Source organism: Lepidochelys kempii, chromosome 2 (genome assembly GCF_965140285.1).
Source record: "Lepidochelys kempii isolate rLepKem1 chromosome 2, rLepKem1.hap1, whole genome shotgun sequence".
Taxonomy (NCBI): domain Eukaryota; kingdom Metazoa; phylum Chordata; order Testudines; family Cheloniidae; genus Lepidochelys; species Lepidochelys kempii.
Window position 1 is genome coordinate 24478424 of NC_136381.1, and position 19542 is coordinate 24497965.

General features: G+C 38.2%; 1 protein-coding gene across 10 annotated transcripts in view; it reads right to left on the minus strand.

The window, feature by feature from the left end:
- Window positions 1-19542, minus strand: part of MTBP (MDM2 binding protein) — a 61318-nt gene that overhangs the window by 22748 nt on the left and 19028 nt on the right. For 9 of the 10 annotated variants that reach the window (XR_012157102.2, XR_012157100.2, XR_012157103.2 and 6 more), the window contains 7 exons: window positions 16315-16387; window positions 13275-13392; window positions 9857-10030; window positions 8646-8759; window positions 7573-7737; window positions 5948-6041; window positions 4353-4508 (listed from right to left, as the gene is read on the minus strand). Coding sequence is in view for 6 of the 10 variants with exons in the window: in XM_073330241.2 (XP_073186342.1) it covers window positions 4353-4508; window positions 5948-6041; window positions 7573-7737; window positions 8646-8759; window positions 9857-10030; window positions 13275-13392; window positions 16315-16387 (894 nt within the window). In the remaining 4 variants the exon portion in view is untranslated. The remainder of the gene's footprint in view (window positions 1-4352; window positions 4509-5947; window positions 6042-7572; window positions 7738-8645; window positions 8760-9856; window positions 10031-13274; window positions 13393-16314; window positions 16388-19542) is intronic. The other variant, XM_073330239.2, reaches the window with a different exon arrangement.

Below are 19542 nucleotides of genomic sequence, written 5' to 3' on the forward strand. Positions count from 1 at the left end.
CAAAATTGCTGACAGTGCAGAAACGTGCACTTTCAAGATATTAGCCCGCAACCTGAGATCAGAACCATCTTGTAAAAATTCCACAGCATAAGACACTTTGGCTACATGATGCTGAATATGTCTCACTCTGCACCAAGCTTTGAACTTAGACCAAATCCTTTGCCAACACAATTCAGACAAGACAGAAAAGTAACCCCTTTGTTTCAAAAATTTATTTTCAAATGCCAGACCACTAGATGTAATTTACTTGGATCTTGATGAAGAACTGGTCCCTGGGATAACACACCTGGCCCCAGATTCAGGAAAAATGGTGGCTACACTGACATGTTCATCAGGTTGGGAAACGAAGGCCGCCTGGGCCAATAGGGAGCCACTAAGATCACTTCTGCTTCCTCCTTCCTGATTTTCTGTATTGCTGTGGTGATGATGGGCACTGGGGGAAAAGCATAAAGTAATCCCTTTTAGCATTTGAGCAGCCGGGTATCTATGCTTAGGGCTTCTGGCTTTCTCCTCCTTGAAAAGTACTGGAGAGCTTTTTAGTTTGCCTTGGATACAAAAAGATCCAGAATCAGAATTTGGAAAATGTCAGTAATCAATCAGAAGACTTCACTGTGAAGACTCCATTCTTCCTGCCTGACAGTCCTTCCATTCAGCCAATCGTCTTTGTATTGCTAATGCCCTGATAATAGCGGACCCTGATAATAGCGGAGAGTCCGCTCACTGTATCAATAACGCTGCTTCCTTCTGTAGATCCCTTCATCTCAAACCCCCTGATGGTTTACGTATGCCACCACTGATTTACTGTCCCTCACTATAAGGTTATGATCTTTCAGCAATGCGAGGCCCAGCTGTTGAAGAGCATGCTTTATTGCCCTCAATACTCAAAATGTTAATGCTTTTTCTTTTGCTGCAAGAAACATCATGTCCGTTGAGTCACTGACTTCTTGAAGAATGCTCCCAAATCCATGTCTGTTGTTATGACATATCTCTCTCTGCCATGTCAATCCCTACCTGCAACCTCTCCACACTCATCCACCAATTCATGGATTTCAAGTGATGGAATGTTCACTTTCCAGGATGGGGGGGGGGGGGGGGAGAAATCAGAAAATGGCAGGGAAGGGGCAGCAGGAAGCCCTGGAAAATCCTCATGTGCATTCTTGCCCAAGGCATTATTCCTATGCAGGACACAATCATCCCTAGAACACTCAAAGTGCTTACGGATATCCTCAAGAGCAGTCACTGATCTGATCATCAGACCTCTCCTCATTGCAGTCAGGCATTGTTTCTAGTGTTGAAATTTGCATTGTGGGAAGACTGGTCTCTTCACTTTCTGGATTTAGACTTGTTCCATCTGCTTTTGCTGTAGCCAGAAAAGGATACTTAGGCCTGTAAGGCAGCCAGCTATTCCTTTTCCCAGATTTGGAATTAGAAATGTTCTGTAAGGACTGATTTGCTTTATCTGAGGACTTCACCACCACTTGATCAAATGGCTGCCCAAATAATTGACCTGAAATATTTAGAAGCCACTAACATGATTTGGCCTGTCATTGGATCCCTTAGTCAGCCAAGCAGTGCTAAAATAATTGCCAGATGGCACAGCCCTTTTTCCTCAAAGGGATTCCTTAATGAGGCAAGCAGTGCTACAGAAAAGCCACATGACATAGACATGTTGTCTCACTGAATCCAAAGGTGAGCAAGCAGATTTCCTTAAGGGCTGACTCACACCTGTTAAAGCAGGCAGAATAAATTAGTCAGAAATAAGTGGTTGGCCAAGTGGCCCCTTCACACCTATTTATTTCTGCATGTCTGGGCTGCTCTCCTTCTCAACAAGTTGTACGAGGCATGATCAAAAGCACTGATCTGGGTTCCATTTTGCCTGGCAGGCGTGTCATGGCCAACTGCAGCATAAGAAGGGTCTGGTTAGCCCAGACATTTTTGCACCCTTTCCAACTTCATAGGCAATCAGAGGAATAGAGAAGTGTTCCATCACAGAGGCCTCCCCAAATATGTTACACTGGAAGCTGCTGTAGCTGGCAACCTTGGATCAGAAGGGATTTTCTGCTATAGAGCTTCCCCAAGACTAAATAACAGTACAGTAGTGCATAGAATCCTTTTTGGTTATTCTGTTTTATTTTCTTCTTGCTCTGAGCAGGTCGTCTGGGAAAGTCATCCTGCAGCCAACAGAGGGGATGTGGGGATTGGGAACCTGAGTCAGATAAGGGGTCTTGCAAACTTCTCTACTAACAGGCATCTTTTTAATCCTGCCCTTTTGAGAGCAGACAGAATATCTGTCAGGGAACATGGTAGCTGCTGCCTGAGGCTCACAAGATGGTGGCCTCTGATGGGAAGATGCAACAAATTAAGGAGCTCCTTAGCCCAAGAGGGGATGTCTTCCTTAGGGGCAGATTCACTTTTTCTCCCTTTGGGCTAAGAGATCGAGACCTGGCTGCTCTGATTATGGTTTCCCCAAGCCGGGCTGCTGTCCTTTGATGCAACCACCTCCGGTGGTCCTATGGCTCTTTTCATTTTCCTCTATCCTTCAATGCAGCTGTGGCCAGGCTGCTGGTGGAGAACTCCTACAGAACAGGCTCTTAGGTCAGAGAAGGGAGTCAAAGCGAACCCCTCCTGGTCCCAGCCAATGAGAAGGATGGAGTGCACAAAGCACAAACCTCTACTTTTACATGCTCTGGAAGGGGTACGTAGCAAGAGGAACACTGCCTTAATCCACTCTTCTTTGGGCCCTTCTCCGCCATCCTCCTAGCCTATTACCTGAGCACTGGGGGCAGGAAGGGGGAAGTTGCTGTCATAACTCCAAAGAGGAGACAAAGTGCCTCTTCAAGCCCCCCCACCCTTTTTTTAGGGAATCCAATATGTCCAAATTAGACCAAATGCTATCCAAATGACTTATTAACAAAAGTTCTCTCTCACACATTAGATGCTGGATTTTACCGCTCTGCCAGTAGCTACAGGAGGCAGAATAAAACTGATGGGGTCTTCCGAAGGTGGGGGCTACTCCCTCATCAGCCCTCCAGTCAGATCTGATTCTGCCCCCTAAATACAGGCAGATGACAACTCACACTGAGGATCTGTGGAACTACCTCAGAGAGAATTAATGTTTGCAATGCACTTGAAATAAGTGAAGTGCCATTTAAATCAGTCTTGCAAAATTCTACTTGCCCATTCTTTTGGGGAAAGTAATTTGTTTGGAGTAAATATTTTTTTCTTTACCAATCATTATGGTACAGAGCGGACACGTAGATTTTTGTACTTGAGCTGGTATATTCTTATAACAATTCTGCAGTGATAATGATGCAAGCGCCGAGTATCAGTATCCTTTTGTGAACTGAATTGTGTTTAAAAGGGAGTGAGGGGCGGGAACCCAGAGTAACTCAATTGAATGTACAACACCACATTCCATGGAGAAAACAGGTTTAATTATCAAGCTCCAATATTGATCTGACCTCTCCACTCATTGTCTCAGTCACTCTTGACTTGATTTTTACCAAACACTGTGGTTTCCAATCACCACTTTGGCTCTTCTTCACCAATACCCAGTTGCCTCCCACCCTTGTCTTGTAATTTGTTCTGCATTAGATTTGATGATCCTCCCATACAAGACCCTTTATAATATTGCCCCTACTGATATCTTTGCTCTCATGTGCCCCCTTCATGTGCCTTCTGCCCCATCACTGTCCATGAGGCAGCTGTCTCCAGTGATCAGAGGCTGCCTAGGACTCAGAAGATTTGGTTTCTAATCCCGACTCTGCCACTGGCCTGCTGTGTGACCGTAGGCAGGTCACTTCACCTCTCTGTGCCTTTGCTTCCCCATCTGTAAACTGGGCAGGATTTTTCCCTTTTCCTTTGTAAAGTGCTTTGGAGTCTATGCAAGAAGAGTGCTACATATGAGCTAAGTATTATCTTGTATGGCTCCCATCATTATAGTCCTCACAAGTTTTTCACCTTGCTTACCCCTTTCTCGCCTCCACCGACACTATGATGCTGTCCCCTACAAATGCTACAGTCTCCCTGTTCCTATCCACCAAGTGCTCTCTGTCAGATGCTAGGAAACATGTGGCTCTGACCCATCTGCAAGGGATAAGATTTAAAACCCCTCATATTTTCAACTGCAATGGAAAAGCTACTTAGGTTAATCATTGGTGTTTATTTGGGACAGCTCTGACATAGTCAAAGCCTACTCTCCATCATCACGCACAATATAAATGATCATTTACACAACTGTGAGCAGGAGATTCTGAGGGCCAAATTCATTCCCAGCAATGGAATCGTCAGTAGTGCCTGCTTACATCAGTTCTGAATTTGGCCCTGAGGTTTTGTGCATTCTGAGAGCTTACCTCTTTTGAATTTGTAATGGCTGAAGATCCCCAATAGGTAACCCCTCTGGAGTGAAATATTTCAGTAGCTCTTTAGCATCCAGCAATGTCAGAGATTCCCTCTGACCATCTTTATGGCCCAGTAATTGCTCAGAGGAATGCGCCAACATAGAAACTCTGGAGAAAAAAAAACCAAACAATAAAGTAAATCTGTCCTGCCAAGAGGCACTGTTAATTTGGAGCAATTAAAAATGGTTTATCTCCAGTGTAACACTACTGGAATTAGCATTTCAAAATATTTATTGAAAACCTCATAATAAAATGGTTTCAATGCCAAGGCTCTACCAGTCTTCCCAATATAAATTATCATCAAGATTTTACAGTTTAGTTGAGAAATTTAACACTGGGATGGAAAGCAGACATTCAGATTCTCCAGCCTGTGAGCAAATTTTATATATTTGAAGATTAATTTAATTCTCATGAAAGAGAGATTTATAGCATAGTTAAAGGTAAGAACTAAAGGGAAAGTATTGTACAACCTGCCCCTCGTAATTCTTTCAATGCACCTAATTCAAGGACAGCAAACTGTCTCCTCTTCTAATACTGAGAACCTTTGCCATACTACTTTAGGAAAAGTAAAATTCACCAATGGGAAATAGGATAAAATAAATGTATTTCATCTAGGACTTGAGCGACATTCACTGAATCTAAGAGATGGAAAGGTCCTTGAGATACCTGTCAAAAGCTATGATTAGCAGAAAGATAATCTTATCTGTTTTGAGAGGCAAGGACAGCATTTTGAAAAAGGCACAGGAAAGCATAGATCTAAGCCGAGGCTGCAAGTGAGACATTCCTCCCAACACCCTGATGTAGGCCAGGCCACCCTGGGACTTTGTAAATTGAAAGAAAAAAGCAACCCATGATAATTCAAATTGATTGTACGCTTATCCAGTAAAATGTTAAAGATCCACAATAGAACAAAGACCTAGAAAAAGCAATTGGGAGTTAGGGTGAAATGAAACAAATTATAAGAATGAGTTAAATACCTAATTACATGAGGCCGTAAAAGACCCAAAGGAGCAGCATTTGAACCCAAGTCTAAATAATGAACATTTTTCAAACCTCCATTAATTCTCTTATGCTTTTAAAATGTTATGACCCTGGCTCTAAATGAAGCAACACAAAAAGATTAATGGTGCATCTATATTGGGATATAGTGGCAAAAACTGCTCCACTGTGTTTACATTACAACTTGTGCCACTGGGTGCGCAAATTTGACGCCATTATGCACCAGTTCCTAGAGTGGATATGACCTTTATCTTTTACCCACCCAATGGTGCCTAGTGGAACTTCACAAACTTAGAACTGTGCTCTATCAAAAGGCTACATAACAACACCCACTCATAAATACTGAAACACCTCTGCAATACCTTTTCAAAATGGCAGTGGATCAGGGACCCAGTTTCAAACTTACATAAATTTCCCTCCTCTCCTCAGTTCTGCAGGACCCTTAAACATATTTTATGAGATTTACAAAACCTCTGTCAGCATTCACAGATCTTGTAGAATGATCTTTAATGTCATCTGTTTAAAAAATACACAGTATTTACCATTACCTCATTTTTTGTTTAATTTTTTCAAAATTTTCCAAGTTCTGAAGAACATTTCTTTCTGGCCACTCCAAAGGATTGGGCCCTATTAATTCAGATTCTGAGAGAAAAAAAACAGAGTTAGATTAATACCAAAGCTATTACTGTCAGCTGACACTTAATAAATCGGATGCCATTTATCTTCAATCAAAAGAGCCGGGTTTATTAGTACTAACAGGAGGATACTCAAACTGTGGCTCTAGAGCCTCTTGGCAAGTCTTTAAGGCACCAAGAGAGGCTGTCATAGAATACATGGCTCTAACTGAACATCCATATGCTCTGCTTTGTGGAGGGAAATACAGAGCCATTCACAGTAGCACACTCCACATTGCCAGGCACATCTAGGGCAGCATGAAGAGTACTGAGGAAATGTACCAGGTCATGAAGATTCTTCCTAGTGGTCAAGAAAGGAAGAAAGAGAGAGCACACAGTAATAAATTGAGTCCCCAAATAATCCTGGGGACTCAAACCTGAGACTGATATTTTCATCATCATGTTGTAGCAATACACATTGAGTTGTAACGAGGAAAGGTTATGGTGCAGACATGGTAATACAGTGTTCGGATAGCACATGACAATCACACTGGAGTTATCTGTGACTCCACTGAATTATATCATATTAAAATTCATGTGGAGCAAAGACAGAACAATTTTGTAATGTCTACAAAGAAGATATTACCTAAATATATGATGCTGGCAACACTACTCGATAAATAATTCAAAAAGGGAACATCTTGTTCAGTTTTATACTGACTAGGAAATCCTGCACATTTGTGTGTGGTGTGTTTAGTGGTTGCTTCTAGAGAAGTCTCCACACATACAAAAAAATTTCACAGTCCCTATCTGCATGTGTTAAAATCATCACTCAAGAAGATGATGTACTGTATTCAGCATATTACTGCTGTGGGCCTAAATCATTGCTGCTTGCAAACAATTTTCTGACTGAAGAGATATGTGTTTGGTATGCCACAGATAAATAGCAGCTGTGAACCTGGAAAGGCTTTTTATTAAAGTTGTGATACGATATGGTAAGTGCTGGGTCTTCTGTAGAATAATCTTGCTATTCTAGTACTATGCCCACTAATCCCAGATGTATGCACTTATTCTTCCATGTGAATTAAACAGATGAATTAATGGGGTAAAAATATAAAAAAGGCTACTTGGATAGAATACCACCATAGTTCTTCAATGAAAGTGTGAAAAAAAACAAAAACAAAGGTGATATAAAAAAAAACTGTACTACTTCTCACACATGAACAGTTTTGTAGTGAAGATGGACAAAAACATCTTAAGAACATGATAAGATGCACATTCATTCAATAAAGAGCTTTCAATATCATACAGAAATCATAGTATCATTGTCAGCAATACCCAAAAAGATGTAAATAGTCCAGTGGTGAGAATAATTGTTATATGAATGTACAATAAATATTATGGATTTCCCACTTTCCTCTCTTTCTGGATTAATTCCTTTAACATTCATTTTAATGTAACTGCAATATGTGAATAAGAAGTCTTGTTTGCACATACTTTTCCAAAAAACAAAACAAACGCAATAAAATAGTGGTGAATTTTCTAATACAGATGCCTACCACTAGTCATTGTGTAGGGGCTAGTTTTGTTGATTGCTTTGTGCAGAATAGTTTTTGGAAGGCTGGTGTCATACAACTCTAAAAAACGTTCCCTAGTAAGTGTTAACAGGGTTTTGAGCTCATCAGCAGAAACTGTTGAAGGTTGCTTGCCTGATTCCCGCCTCTCTGCAAAACAATAAGAAAAAGGGGAAAAAATTACTGTTCAAGCTGCTAAGCAATTAGGAAAGATTGGACCCTGGTTGGGAGAGAATTTAGTTGACAAGACATGCAATACTGTATACTTTAGGGACATGTTACTAGTTTATTCCATTAGCACATGTGGAACATTGGGAAGGCTGAAGTTCAGAGATCATTTTCACAAGTGCTTTTTATGACTAAAGTTACCTTCAGTCTATTGACATCCTGTTAACTGCAAACCATTTACATTATGATCGGGCTATTAAAACTGCAGTCTCTCCAAAGTACGTTTTCATTTAATTAAATCTGCTCGATCAATGAAACTAGATTAAATATCAAGGGACAAACAAAATGTTCCTTACTCACCCAAAGTTGAGGCACTTAAAGAGAAAAACCTTTCAGTCCGGTTTACAATGATACACCCACTTACAATAAACATGAATCTCTAATAGACGTTCAACCTCCACCATTAAAAAATAAAAGAGAGAGAGGGAGAGAGAAAGAAACACTACTGGAGATTAACAGAAAGAACTACAAAGTAGCGGAGTACTGAATCCCCACAATAGTCTCTTTCTGAAATCATCTTTTCAGCAATAAAACCTGGTTGCTCTCCACAACATATTTATGAAACATAGACTCAAACACCAAAATAAAAATCAGCGCTCTTTCATCTCTATGGTTTAAAAAAAACATAGCAACAAGTCATCACAGATGTATTATTAATTGTTTCCTAACTGCAAACAATATTAAATGTTTCTATTCCTTCTTCATAGACTATCTTCCCGGGACTTTATATATTAAACAGTCACATTAAAAATTCAAAATGAAGATATATTTGTTGAATACCGATTTGAGATCCAGTGGTGATTTAATCCGATATTCTCTCCATTACTTACCGAGACATTCCTTCAAGGCCAATGCTTGGACATAAGCCAGTTTCTTTTCTCTCTGTAGTATCTGCTCTCCATAGAAATGTGGAAGAGAACTGATGAAGTCAGCAGTACAAAAGCCTGTATGGATTATGAGAAAGCCATTCTTAGGTATGTCTCATATGACTTAGGAAATCACCAGCTCATGTTTATTTCTTAAAGGAGCTATCCTTGTGTATGACGCAAGTACACATGCATTACTATATATTTCATATTAAGAAAGCCACAGCTAGAATTTAGTATTTGGCTGAATCCTTTAAAGCAAGGAAATTAAAAGCGAAGGCTGAAAATCCACCCAGAAGTCACCTTATTGTGCACAACTACCAAGGAGGTCTCCACATGCTTGGCAATCTTTTTCCATATTACACGCTATAATAAATAAGCACGGTTTGGATGAAATATCTGCCTAATCCTTAGCTTTGAATTTCCATGCTGTTATGCATTAAAGTCAGACTTTGAATCTTGATATGTTATTGCAGTTAATATAATTAACATGTATAGGAGGTAAACAGACTACTGCATTTGATGTTTGAACATAACCCATTGTTTCCAATTTCTATAACATATTGGGAAGGACTTTAGGGTTTTCCCCCACCACCTTTTTCATCTGACTAAGATAAACTATTACGATCAGGCAGTCAATTCTATTCCGTTTCCATTTCCTCCAATTACAAGGGAACAGACTTCCTCTATCTGAATGTCATCTAAGTCAGCCTTGCAAAATTGGACTTGTCCATTTGCCTAGGGAAAATAAAAAAATTTCATCTCAAGGGTAAGCAACTAGAATTTCAGCTGGGTTGGTCAATTTTCATGACAATTTTGCAAGTCTGATTTAAGTATTCATTTTAACTGGAGTTGTACAATAAAGCACTCTCTTTGCTCCATGTGGCAATGAAAGTATCACAAATGATGGGCTATGCATCTCTCATAGAATATATTGAAATCACATACATTTTAACTTGAACTTAAAGATTTAGTTTAAAGTTATTAGTTCTTCTGACCTTTTCCATCAATGTTAAATAATTTTTACAAGTATATTGCTGAAACAAAAATATGTTATCAAATGTAACTATTCCCCTTAGTTTTCCCCACCTTATTACTGTAAATAAACGGCATATATTGTCAGTCACCTCCACCAACCCCCCAGAAACCCTTAAAAAACAGAGTTTAAGTCTTACTTGACTGTGTTTCTTCTGTGCTTGTCTGTAGCTTTCCATTTATTAAAGCAAGAGTGGCTGTGCCATTGATCTGATTGGCTGAATGAATCAAAGTTGCTTTACACCCTCCAAAGGCATTGCTTTGTACCAAGAAATAATATTGGCAGGACTCTCCTTTTAGCTCAATTTCTGGAACTAAGCAAATACCAACAGATAATCATGAACCATTCTGAGAAAAAAAAGTCTTTAAAATAAGCATAATATTTTCTAGACTCTAACATGGTGTCACTTGCATGGCCTCTAGCCTTGTCAGCTGAGATTGAATCAGATCACATTAGCCAGCAGAATCAAATGTGCTCAGTATTTTGATGGGAGACTTCTAAAATATTCTAAATGCATCAGGTGCAAATACCAAACCCAAATGTGCCACTGATTCTTTCACATTAATTTTCAACCTGTATCCTAGTATGATGCCTATGGACAAGAGATAAATATGAGGTATTGACCACTTGTGGTCATTAAAAATCCTAGGCACTTTTTACAATATTAGCAAGGTTAATTCTGGTATCCTTGACAACATCTAATTGGGTTATCATATTGTGCCTGACACATCACTTTAATTTCAACAGGATAAGGGTGGGTTTGGTTTTTTTACTTTCTGTCTTGAACTACTGGATAACATAGTTGTGTGTTATTTAAATGCTGCTGCCACCATGTACGAGGCAATGTCTGCATGTAGTTGATAATTAACTTTGTAAAGTACATTTGAGATCTTTGGATGAGAGGTGCTCCATAAAATTTCAGTTATTATTAAATGAGAAGATAAATACCTTAAATCTTACCTTGTTATGAGTCAGAAAAGTTAGTTCTATCCTAAAACAGGAGCAAAACTGTATGCTTAGTCTGCTACATTTGTAAAGATGGTGGTGGTGGATGGAATCTTTGCTAGTGGGAAACCCTTCTTTGAACATTTGGATTGAAACAATCCTAATTTTTTAGAAATGTGTTGTGAAGTGTTAGGCACCTCACTACTCCTCCTCCCTCACCCCCCCAAAAAGTCAGAAAATAGGATTATTCATTAACTATGTACATTTCTGTAAATGCTTTTTATTATGAGGCAGATACTACTCACAAAGCAGGTATTTATCCTAATAAATTAAAAAATTTAAACTCTTTATTAAACATATAAGGATAGCAAGAAACGTCTGCTGTGAAGCATATGAAAAATACTCCATTCTATTTCTTAACAAAAGCATGGATCATATGGATTGTACTAGAATAAAGTCTATCACTGTGAACTTGACAGTAATAACTTTGAAGAAACTATTTTTTCAGGTTTTATACAAACTATTAAATTGACAGATGTCTGCTAACACAAGAAGCTCAGAGATTGAGCACTTCAGAATACTGTATTAAGCTTCAAAGATCAAATCACTTAATACCACCTTCAAGCTTTGTCATCCCTCTTGTATTGAGGCATTTATAACACTGTCTCAAAAAATAATATTTTAGCAGTGAAAGTTCAACAAATCTGTATTAATATTGTATAAAATATTCTAATGTTTTCTAGAACAGTTTTAATTTAAATTAGGGAGAGAAATCAAATTGGTATCTATAGCTGCACAAGCATTACATTCAAGACATCCATTCATCCATGTATTCTCTTTATGTCCACCTCGCAGTATTCTCTTCATCTCAGACACTTATTCTCATTTTGAGATGTCAAGAAAAGGTGTTTTCACGTCTTCTTTTATATTTTAATCTTGATGAAGCATTGTACCTCTCTCACATAATTAAGAGATTGTGGACCAGCACCTATTCAATTTACTCAAAACAGGCTAGCCACAGGCTTTGGAGAAAGTGGTATACAGTGTACTTCTACTTGAGCTGGGAGATTAGGAATACTAGCCTTCAATATGAGAATGTTCTTCTGTGCTCATGTGGTTTCACCTGTGCTGTCACTTCAATCAATGAAAATCCAATGGCTAATCTTCTCTATAATCACATCACATCTGCCCTTCCTCCCCTCCCCACCCAGCCCAGCCCACGTTTCACAGCATTAAGCTTCCTGCCCTCGCTTTCAAGGCCCTTCACAATCCTGCTCCTCTCTCCCTGTCATTTATCCCCATATATCCTCCTCTTTGCCAATGACAACAAAAGGGCAGATGTGGCTGCTTCTCATGCAAATGTCACCTTGCCTATTCCATGCTTGCCCCACATAGATGGATGTCTTCCGTTAACAGATTTGTAACGCCACTAGCCTTTCCTCCTTCAATCTCTTCCTCAAGATACACCTCTGACATAACAGGCAGAGGCCAGATGAGCATAGTTGACACTTCATTTATCATATATTTTGAGGACTACAACTGCATATGCGTACTGAATTATCTGATTATATGCCTCTTCCCATAAACCTATGTCACTTGTCGTCTTAGGCTATAAACTCTTCAGGAAAGAGACCATGTTTACAATGTATAGCACAATGGAGAGAGTGGACTGGAAAGAGCCCATGATAATCTAATTATAAATTTGTACAGAGTATGGTCAAAATCTTGGGGCATAAGTAACTTGTTCAGTTATACTGACCAATGATCCCTGACAACTTCTGCAGCTATCATCATTGTTGGCTAACTAGAGTGTATCATATCACTGTTAACATAAACCAATGGCCTTGAATTAGTTTGTAAAATGAGGCTTTCATCTTTTTAAAATAAAAAGGAAAGGAGAGACATCAGATTCAGCTGAGGATCCAGCTCTTAAAGACTAGCACACAACGGTACCTTTAAGCCACATTTACATTCCCCTGATCCCAGGGCTGGCTGGACCCACCACAAAACTTGCACAGGTTATTTTTAATTTTTCTCTGCTCTGAATTTATAATAGCTAAGGCCTTTTGTATGTTATGGAGATTCTGTCACTGTTGCTAGCCCCAGTGCAGCTCCATTTCGAAGTAATGCAACTATTCTATATTCATGCTAATAAAAACTTTATACTTAGGCTTGAAAGGATTAGATTTTTATTGGTAAATGCCATTTTTACCACACACACAAAAAACTATTTCAATCAATAACAATCAAAATTTACAGATAGGCAAAGAAAGAAAAATGCTGCTTGAGAACTTGGAGTTTAATTTAAGAATATTTACTTTGTATATTTTGATATGCAATGTTGACAATTTGTGTTTTAATGGTTAAAAAGCTATAATTTTTTGAATCTCAATATCTACTGTCATTAAGAATTATTGTCTGACCTCCTCAGCAATTTCCTGGAACTATGAAAATTTAAATCAACAAAAAACAGAAAAAAATGCTTAAAAACAAACATTGATATTATCTGTTGAAATAATAACAAAATAAAAATCAAATTCTGCCAAGCCTACTTATATTATATACTCCTGATGCACACATAAACACAACACCCCTACACATATATTACTTACTGGTTATGTCCTTTGGTTTTTTGGCCATATATTCCTTCCATTTTTTTGTACTCAGCTGGCTAGGAGATGGAATCAACATGTTGCTTACATTGCAAGGCAAAACAAATAAGGCTCCTACCTGTAGAAAGAGCAAATACAGTGCTCTCAATATGACTCCTATAGTCATAGAGTTCAAAGCCAGGAAGGACCTCTAGAATATCTAGGCTGACCTCTTTGAACATCACAGGCCGCCACCACCCCGCACACATTAAGCCCAACAATGGAAATGAGACCAAAGTAAATGAGACCCACAGGCAGAGAATAGAGGGCACTGAGGTAAATCAATCTTGATGCCCCCAAAATGGCAGGGATATGATTATGTGAGATATACCTAGATAAACCTGGCAAGTGACTCGCACCCACATGCTACAGAGGAAGGCAAAAAAACCCCAAGGTCACGGCCAATCTGACCCGGGGGAAAATTCCTTCCCAACTCCAGCTCTGGCAATCAGTTAGACCCTGAGCAAGAGAGCAAGAACTGGCCAGCCAAGCACCTGAGAGGGGGAATGCTCAAATGTTCAGCAACACCTCAAAGCCCTGGCCCATCTTGTCCAGTGTACCATCTCCAGCTGTGATCATCCCTGATGCTTCAGAGATAGGAGATTTAAAAAACTGTCCCAAAATACACGGGGAAGAGTGGAAGGGGATGGATTCCCTCCTAATCCATGCTGGTGACTGGCTGAAACCGTGTAGCATGAGCTGATTAGAGTATACCTGCTCAAGGTTTCCTCTTCTTTAGCTATTGGTTAGAGGCTCATTAAAGTACATTTCTATTAAAGACACTCCTTCCTTCTTTTGTTCACTGTCAAACAGGGCTTGTCTCTATTGGTATCATGCTGAGTTGAGTTAAGCAGAAGCAGCATTCCCAACTGTGAAAAGTTAGCTTTTTAAAATCAAGGGAAAGTTAAGAAATGGAGTATTGCTGGATTCACATATACTGTATTTTCTGTTTCATACCTGATACAGAGATTTAATTCACATTATAATTGCAAATCTCAACTCAACCTAAATCCGGTAAGGCTAACAATATCTCCATATAATAATAAAATCTGAAATTAATTGTGTACTCCAATAAATAGCCACAGTGGGCTACTCTCCATTCTCAAGAGAGGACGTATCTTTTTTATATTTTCTGTTTTCCAATAAATTCAGATATTGGATGTTGCTTCTGCCAATATTTCTCTCTCAGGACAATAAATGTTAGTAATAAGGAGAACGACAGAAGTAACTATGTTTATTTACTTGAGCATTCAGGCTGTGGAATCAGGAAAAATACATTTTTCAGCAAGTTTCTGATGTACTTCTTTAAAATATGCATTGTACTGTATTTAATAGACTGCATATAAAACTTTTAGAACATTTTCAATCTATTAGTACAGATAATTACACACAATTTTCAGAGCATCTCTAGTTTATCATAATAAGTATGCATAAAATGTTCTAAAAGCTTTTTTAAATTATGAAGAAAAACTAAAGTTACTAAACATAATTGACATGTCTGCTAAATACCATTTTTACACATCCTAATTATCTGAGTTATACCAATGCCCAAAAACCTTGTGGTTTGTTTGTTTTTTGGAACAGGTATACTTTTAAAACAACTAAGCTGTTTAGTCATAGAAAATGAAGAAGGGGTTTGAGGAAAATACATTCCTTAGCAGAAATCCTAAATATCAAGCTGAACACCAGAGCCAGTTTTCAACACCTACACTGTACACACTTAAAAATATGGCTTTATAATGGAACCACAACTCCACACTGTAACATGAGTAACTTGCTATAATTATATCAATTTGCCCACTGCAGCCAATGTTCTGATTACTGTAGATTACTTTTAAAAACATCAGAAACACTGTGTAAACATACCTACATTGCCTTAAAAATTCAGGCAAACAGCATTTTCAAATGAACATTACTGCATAATTATTCATAGGTATGGTACCAAGAATAAGCAAGAACTATTGTATCTGAACAAAGAGTTAAAAAGCACTGTCCTACGAAAACTATAGAATGTTCTCAGTTTCTCAAAATATATCGGCTTTTCTTGCCATCACGATCTGCAAAATATAAAAATGTCTCCATCAGCCTAGGACTGCAAAATAAATGATGCACTATGCCTTCTTGTTTTCTGCATTAGAGAAATAAGAGGTAAGATAATACAGTGGCTTGTTCAACAGCATTTAGAATGCACTGTTGAGGAAATTTCTAACCACCAACATTCAACATGAGAAATGGAGGGATAAGGCTATCACCAGTTTTTATTCCTATTCCTCTAGGAGGCAAGAATGTCCAACACTGCGAGGAAATCAGTGACTTTGGGCAGGTCTACACTAGAAGCGCTACATCAGCTTGTATGAACTGTGCTCCACATATAGGTAACTAGTGAAATGTAATGGCCTGTGACGTAAAGGAGGTCAGAATAGGTGAACTAATGGTCCCTTGTGGCCTTAAAACCTATGAATATGGCAAATACACTGAAGATATGGCTGGCCCAACAGTATAGCATCTATGCAACGTACTGCCCTGCAGAACATAAAAAATTACTCAGAGTACTCTGCTGTTTGTGTTTATGAAGGTCGGCAGGGGAAAGGAAGGGGGGGCTCTTGTTGTAAAGGGGCTTAAAAAAGGTTTGTGGGAACAGAAAATAACCAAAGAGGGTGGGGTCAGTAATTTTTGTTAAAGGGTTAAACTGAATTATGAAAATGAGCAGACAAGACAGCTATGGGAGTGAGGATGAGTGGGATTCAGAGTGAGTATCAAGATGTGCTATGAGGTCAAAACTTAGCTGAAGTTCACAATTTAATGGGCATCGGAGTTCTGTTCTTGGAAACTATAAAGCACAGACATCTAAAAAAAAAAAAAAAAGGCAGATTTTGGCCCTAGAAGAAAATTTTGGAGGAGGCTCCTTGGAGATCAGGTGTTAAATTAAAAGTACACAGAAACAGATTATGCAAAAATAATTTTGAAAAAAAATTGCTGCAAAGTTGATAAAAAAATATACCTTTTCACAGAGAGAAGAAATCTGGTCCAAAAGCAGTGTAGACTTTTCATTGATACTGTTTCTGGCCAAGTTCCTGTATAGAAAAGTTTAAGGAGCCATATCTTCAAATGGTTTTACTGGTTGCTGTTTTATAAATCATTTTATTATCATATTCTACGCGAAGAAACATATTAATCCACCTAAATACAAACTAAACCACCACCGTCCTCATTATTGTCAAAGCATTAGAATGAATAAATTCTCTTTATCAGATGGGGTAATATACTAACTCAGGCATTTTGTAAATATATGTTATGATATACAGCATATTTATTGAAAGCTGCCAAGTAACCGTGTAGGAGCAATTTTTTTATATACTTTATTGAATCTCTAACCATTATGATAGTTAATTGTTTTTATATATATCAAGATTTTAATCAGCTCGTATCAAATGTTACTGCTGAAGCCTGAATTTCTGGTAACTTCTACAGAGCAACAGATATATTGTCATAACTGAGGCACTCCAGGCCCCAGCAGCACTCATATCACCTGGATGGTGAGTTGCCTTCTTCTGTTTCTTTCTTTAATTTTTTGTTGTTGTTCTGTCGAACAAAATCTGAGATCCATCTTTCACTCTGCACTCAACCACCAAAATAGCAGGTGATAGTTTTGAGATAATCATTTAGGATCCAATCCTTTGAGGTGCTGACAGACCTTTACTCCTGGGGTCTTAAAGAAAAGTGGTTAAACTGTATAATAATATATCCCGCAGACCTCGATAAGAGATTAGATTTGTATTTTTATGTTCTTCCTCTCTGGTGTGCTCAACATACGTGAGTGAATGGTTCCTGGTGGGTCCTTCAGAGAAAGCTGTTCATTATAACGAATGGGTTCAGTTTAAGATGGGTATTTGTGTTCTGACTACAGTCATATTTGTACTTTCTTGGGGGCTTTAATGAGAGGCCCAATTATATTTCTTCTTGCATTCTCTTCCTCTTCCTCAATTTCTCTGTTTTTAAGTTTAGTGATTTCACGGTACATGGAATATCCTTCTGTAGGATAAAAACATCACCTCTTAGTTCTGAAAGGCATTTGATTGGCAGCTTTAGAAACAGACTGACAGTATCAACTGCAGAAAGTGCTGGTCTGGATATTTTAACTTCTGTGCTAGAAGACAAAGGGCTCCTTAGCTATCCATTCCCTTTAATTTATACCAGTTTTGTGTAAATGTGTCTCTACACACTGGAATAAGCTATATACATTAAAACCACTTAAGGCTTTTCTTCACACAGAAAGCTCAACATTAGTGGAGTGTCACTATAACAAAATAGGAGCGCATAGCAAAATATCCCCTTCTCCTCTTCATCCTACAAAAAGCAGCATGGCCCTCTTTGTTTCAACCTGTTAGGTAAACTACGCAAGCTAAGATTATTTGTTTAATTTTATCATGGCATTAGATCAAAGCGAGTGTGTTACTTCTAGTGCACTTTATACCTCCACTTACAAAACTAAGCATGACAAACTTCATATGGCTGTGAGCCTACTTCATTTTAGCAGGCTGTAAAGACTTGGCTTTTTGCCTACCTCTGATCAAGCTATTTGCATATCACAAACTAATCCATGATCTTTTTCCTTTTATTATATGTAGGGATAATTACTACTATGGATGGAGGCTTCTCTATTAGGTAAATGTCTTTTAAATCATGTAAATATTCCTACGCACGATGTATATAGAGTATTATGGTCTATTAACCCAGAACATTAAAGGGTATGCCTACACTGCAAGAAAAGACCCGTGGCAGTAAGTCTCAGAGCTGGATCAACTGATTCGGGATCGTGCTACAGAGCCAAAAACAGATGTTCGGACTTGGACTAGAGCGCAGATTCTAGGATCCACTCCCTCTCACCAGGTTCCAGCCTGAGTCCAAACACCTACGCTGATATTTTTAGCCCCACAGCACAAACCCAAGTCTGCTCATTGCCATAGTTACTTTTTGTTTGGGGTTTTATTTTGTTTTTTTGCAGTGCAGACATACCCTTAGAGCTACAATACTGCCTCCAGTTCACAGCAGAACTGCCACAGATGTCAGTTCCAATGTAACAGACAAATCTCTTTCAATTAATATACTTGTTATTCTGTATTCCGAAAAGTCTGGGAGTGGGAGGAATTTCTCACTCTTTTTTATGTATAGTACAGTCTAAATGGATATGGGACTACTTCAATAGACTGGTATGATCACTAATGCACTGAGGAGTACTTTAATTGACGGTGTATTAAAACATCCTGAGACAATATTAAACAGAGATAATTACCTAGCTTTGGAGAACTCAGTTTAAAAAAAGGGTCACAAGTGCTCAGACTAATTAGCACTATTCAGGTCTTGCTGATGGGGGAAACTAGATTCATACATCAGTGCCATTTTTTTTTCTGATTGGCCATATAACTTTAATATGTGTAATGAAGTCCCTCTTGCAATTAGCCAAGAAACACGCTTATTTTTAGAAGATGGTTTAAGAAAAATGGTCCAGATTTAGAATGAAAGATAAGAGGAATTCAGTATATTAAATTGAACACCAGAGCATTTTCTTTTAAAGCGATCAGAAATTAAATTTAAGAAAGAATAGAGACATTGGACAATAAATGGTTTGACTCTTGCAAAAATAAAATGAAGCAGGACAAGAAGCTCTTTTACCCTGAAGGGCCTCCCCTTAAATGACCAGCTGCCAATAAAAGGTGAATTTAAATACTGTGCAGAATAAGATGGAGAATATATTGGTTTACATGCCTCATCTAGTCATTGCATTAAATATATTGCATCAATAGTGTCTTAAAAATAAGTAAAACACTTCCAAAGATGTATACATTTAACCTCTGACTACCCTGGTGTTATTTTAAGCCCTCTCTTTACAACTATAATAATTTAGTCCTTGTTTTCCTTATTCTTGTTAGCACATGAGAATGCATTTAGTACTTAAGATTCCTTTCCCCCTCTAGTTATTGAATTACAAATATTAGGTACACACCACGAGGGCTCCAAGGTTCAATAAGTAGTTCAAACTCATGCTCTAAAATATAGATTTGATCAGGAAAAGTTTATACATATTTTATGCTGTTTGTAAAAAAAATGTGTTAAACTAGCTGAAAGTTTTGTCTTTAAGGAAAGTGTTTCAGATATGAAGATATTCTGCATCTGCTTTAGCTTTAATTTTAACTCTGAATTTACTGAATCACTTGAATATAGTTTATTT